This window comes from Halyomorpha halys, unplaced genomic scaffold, assembly GCF_000696795.3.
Source record: "Halyomorpha halys isolate HHAL.00 unplaced genomic scaffold, Hhal_1.1 Scaffold64.1, whole genome shotgun sequence".
Taxonomy (NCBI): domain Eukaryota; kingdom Metazoa; phylum Arthropoda; class Insecta; order Hemiptera; family Pentatomidae; genus Halyomorpha; species Halyomorpha halys.
The window spans coordinates 403,915-408,472 of NW_027116348.1; the positions used below are offsets into that span (position 1 = coordinate 403,915).

Here is a 4,558-nt window from a genome sequence, read left to right on the forward strand (position 1 = left end):
TAATATTAAATAATTCTTGGCATTGTTCTCTCTTATTAATTTTAGTATAAGTGCTCTGTAATGTCAATCTATCCCATATTTTTTTGCTTTCTAACCTCTTCCAAATTCGTTTAATAAAATCGATATTCCAGCCAAAATAATATTTCGTTTGTCTGGCGTTGACTAAAAATAATGAATTCTTGAAATTAAATTCGAACCTTCTTGTTTTATAATATTTATACTACTTCAAAAGGTTTGTTTTTCATGTCATCCATATTTATTATGATCTATTGTCAATCATATAAATACACTTCAAAGCTCCAGATATCATATTTTTCTCGTAATTTTAACAGACATTAAACGACCATATTGGGTTTAATGGTCCACCCCTCGTGATTAACTGAATATTGAACATGAGTATAATTAATTCCAGAGTTTTTTTACTTTTTTCAAAAAAATTAAAACAGCAGTGAACATTAGGCATATGTGTTGCTGAATGGTTTGAGCACTGGCAATATTCCACCTTTAGGGCAATACCTGTGCGGGTTCGGTACCCACCCAGTAGGTACCCTTCAACACCTGTTCTGGGTCATAATTCGTTACCACTGTTCTATGATACCAGTTAGCTAAGTGCTTTGTACTGGAATTTATTTCTTCTTTCTTTTTAAAACTATTTAAAATTATCAATCCTATTGAAAACTTTTTTTTTTCGTCACTGGAAACCTAAGGTCCTAGTTCAGTGGAAACAAATACTAAAACTTTTTATCAGCTAATATGATTCTTTTTTATTCACCGATATTAAAGATAATACGGAAATTAGATGAGTCTTCTTTTTACCCAATCCCTAAAATAATTCTCAGAAAATAAAATACGTAATTTTAAACGATTTAAGTTTCCACAAAAAGGCTTTCTAAAATATCTAGATCATGTAATCAATGTGTTGTAGAAGAAAAGAATAATAGGGTCATCATAATGAAAATGACTGCTTATTCAGTTTTTGTGCTGCACATTTTTTTATTTCTAAATTTTAAATAGTTCAGAATCTGTTGCATTCGTACCTTCATATATTTAATGTGATATATTCCTTAAACAGAATAAAAATGGAAGGTTCTATTTAAATAGGTTATTTCGCTTTATAAAAGTCTTGATCCCTGATTTTTTTTTTTATTTATTTCAAAATATGTTTTATAGATTATATAATTTTATTTGTCGTCATTAGCATCACTTCAAATAATATCAGAACTGAATTAAATAACATGACTGTTTTTTTTTGTTACAGGTTTGGTTTAAAAATAGAAGAGCCAAGTGTCGCCAGCAGCTACAACAGCAACAAGCCGCTGCAGCCAACAAGCAGAGTCCTCCTAGTAAGCCAGTAAAGGTCAAATCTCCCCAATGCTCCCCACTGGGGCTCTGTGAAGTAAAAAGCGAGCCAGGAAAAGGGTGTTCCCCATTAGGCTCAGCTCCAAGCTCAGGCGTAGGGACTCCCTCACCACCTCTAGCTACCGCCTACCCACAACATGACATCCAGTCCTGGTGCTGGAGTCAGCAAGGTTACCCCCAGGGATATTCCTACTACGGGCATGAATATTTTGCTCCACCACCTAGCACCTCTCAGGGATACTCAGGAGGCAGTAGCTATGAATACCAATACCGTGGACAAGACTGTGTTCATGAACCACCTCCACATGGATACCATGGAGTCTAGTCAGTTACTGTTAGTTCTACAACATTCCAAAAGAAACATTTCCACACACACCTATTTAGTTAGTTCTGTAAAGGGGGCGATCTATTTCTTTTGCGTTGTTAAATGCACATTAAACTGTGTGTACATTAAAATGGACAAACGTAGAGTAATAGTGTCGTCTTTCAATATAATTTTCTTATTCTCTGTTAAAACATATTTTACTCTTTATTTTTTTACAAAGTAAATCTTTTTGTATTACTCATAAGTTTGGTTTAGTGACACTTCTCCCCAAAACTTTTTTTCCATAAGCTAAGCTAAGTGTTTTTGTACATATATATATATGTGTACATATATATAAATATCTAACTTTATTATAAGAGTTTTGTTTGTTATAGTAGGAACTGTAATAAGCTGAGTTAGGAAAGCATTAACTATAATGTGATATAGTATTAAAATGTAATTTCTAAAATTACATATTAATTGGAAAGACAACTCAAGCCAAAACAATTTAGCTTAAGCATCTTAACTATCTTTCATTGTTCCTGGCTTATATATAGATTTGAGTGATATCTTCAATTTAAATTATTTTTTAATTATGGTTATTTCTTTTTACAATAAAGAATACACCTTGGAAAAAAAAATAATAATAATTTGTGATTCTAGATTGCTTTCCAAGTTCTATATTGTTTTGACTTTATAGATAACTTTCCATAATTATTTGTAATTTTATGTGATTATAAATTATATACTATATACTATTAAAACCATATATATATATATATATATCATATATTTATGAATGGTAATAACCTTTATATTTACTTTAGGTTTTGTTTTACTTTAGAATTACATGTTCCAGTATCATGGTGCAATCATGTCAAATGAAAGATCTTTTTATTTTTTTTAATTGTTAGTATTATTCTTAAAAAAACAGAAGTTTTCTTTAATTTTCTATTATACGAAAAATGTATATAAATACTGTAAATACCATATATTTTAAATGTTTGAAAAGAATTTTTGTTTTAGAATAATGTGTGAGTGTTAAGTATTATTTTTTTGTTCATTGTAAACGTGGCCTATGATTTTGAAATAGGGCATATTATTGTAGTAGAAGGCCTAACTGATTCATGGCCTGTAATGTTTGTTGCAAAATTTGGCCTACTTTCGTGCATCTAACCATTCTGTTAATCTAATTGAGTAAATTGTACATGGTCCGATCCGAAGTGAATAAATGTAAGCCTACAAATATTAATACTAAATGAACAAAAACATTTGTTTTCTATATTAAAAAATACAAAAAAACCAATACATTAAAAGGACTTTTTTTTATTCCTTCCTTCATTATGTTGCACATAACTTAAAAAATAGTAGATCAAAAGTTTGAACAAAGATGAAGTTATGAAAATTACTTAACAACCCTATTGTAAACAATTTCATAAATTGAAGTATAGAGCTAGTAATACATTCAAGTTAAATTATTACCTTCATTAAATACTACAGTCTGCAATAGGCTAAGGGCTCACATTTACAAAGAATGTGCTTATACATAGGCCAAAGATGAAAGGTGGAATATATTAATTTTATCTTACTGAGACATTCATTGACTGTTCTCAGCTCAATTTTTTCTTTGACAGAATGAAGGGATGGTATTGTTTTATGACAGTTTTTGAAACTTAGAATGCTTTTTGCATTATCTTGCAGAATTCAATTTACTTAACTCTAAAACAATATATAAGACCAGGGGGGCAGAGAGTAAGTAGCCCCAGTGATGACAATGGCGAAAAAAAATCATTAATTTTAATATTTTATTTCTAATGTGGTCTGCCCCCCTGCAGTAGAGTATGTTGTAGTAATGAGTTAAGTTAAAATTTAGGCAGGAAATGAATCTTATCTAGTACGAAAATATTAGTTTAAAAGACTATTCTTGGGGTCCAGGTAACCAAAATATAAAATTTCCTGGTCTCGAAGAATGTATAAGAAGTTAAGTTGAAGTTAAAATCATGATGTGAACTGACAACACTCTCATGAAGGTCCCGAATCCTGCCAGTGGCCTCTTTCGTATTGAGTTTTTTCATTCAATTCATTTATTATTCTCTTAGCCTTCTGATGTTTTAAATAACTACTCACGTATGTTACAGACCTCTTACAATGTCTAACATTAATAAAAAAAATATTCGGAGCAACGTGAACGAAAAGGTTTGAAAAAGACATCAAGGATGATCTTTTAAAGAAATCGGTATGTCGGAAGCTGACAATGACAGCAATATCATTAATTTAGTAGTTAGCAAATGGGCAGATAACTCAGTACTTGTTGAACTGAGCATTGTCTTAATATGGAATGAAAATAATTTGTATCAATAAATTGGAAGGATTAGGGGCATAATTATTGGTCAATAACATTAAGAATGCTTTCAATCAACTATCTGCTATTAATCATAGACAAACAAGGGAATACTTATGGATCGGAAAATTAATGAGTCATCTGTAGCTGAGGAAATTAAGGTTTTTACAATCTTGGATCTGCAGCGGCGCCGGTTCCAAAGCTACCTGAGGGTTTAACATCTATTTTTGTGGTAGTCCCATGAAAAGAAAACTTGACCCTTTACCAAGGTTGGAATAGGGTGGAAACCTGTAGATAATCCCCTTCCCCTCCCACCGTAAGAAATGATCACTAATGTACGGGGATCGAAATAAGCGGCCGCTTGTAGCAAAGAGAGTTAAGGTTTGGTTAGCAACCTCGCAACTGCAGAGGCGTCGGTTCAATTCTTTCCTGAGACGGTCAGCTTTTATTCGTGGAGCCCCAATAGAATGGAACATTGACTGCCTCACTCTTGTTAAAATAGGTTGGTTACCTATAGATAAACCTTCTCTCTCTGGCCATGTGTCAGAAATGTG

The 4,558-nt window shown here is 31.8% G+C and overlaps 1 protein-coding gene across 4 annotated transcripts in view; it reads left to right on the top strand.

The window, feature by feature from the left end:
* LOC106692608 (homeobox protein OTX2-A) overlaps positions 1-2,405 on the top strand; it is a 269,018-nt gene extending 266,613 nt beyond the window's left edge. For 3 of the 4 annotated variants that reach the window (XM_067053160.1, XM_014438657.2, XM_067053158.1), the window contains one exon: positions 1,259-2,405. In XM_067053160.1, the coding sequence (XP_066909261.1) occupies positions 1,259-1,684 (426 nt within the window). In that variant the 3' untranslated portion in view covers positions 1,685-2,405. The remainder of the gene's footprint in view (positions 1-1,258) is intronic. The other variant, XM_067053159.1, reaches the window with a different exon arrangement.
* Positions 2,406-4,558: the final 2,153 nt, after the last annotated feature.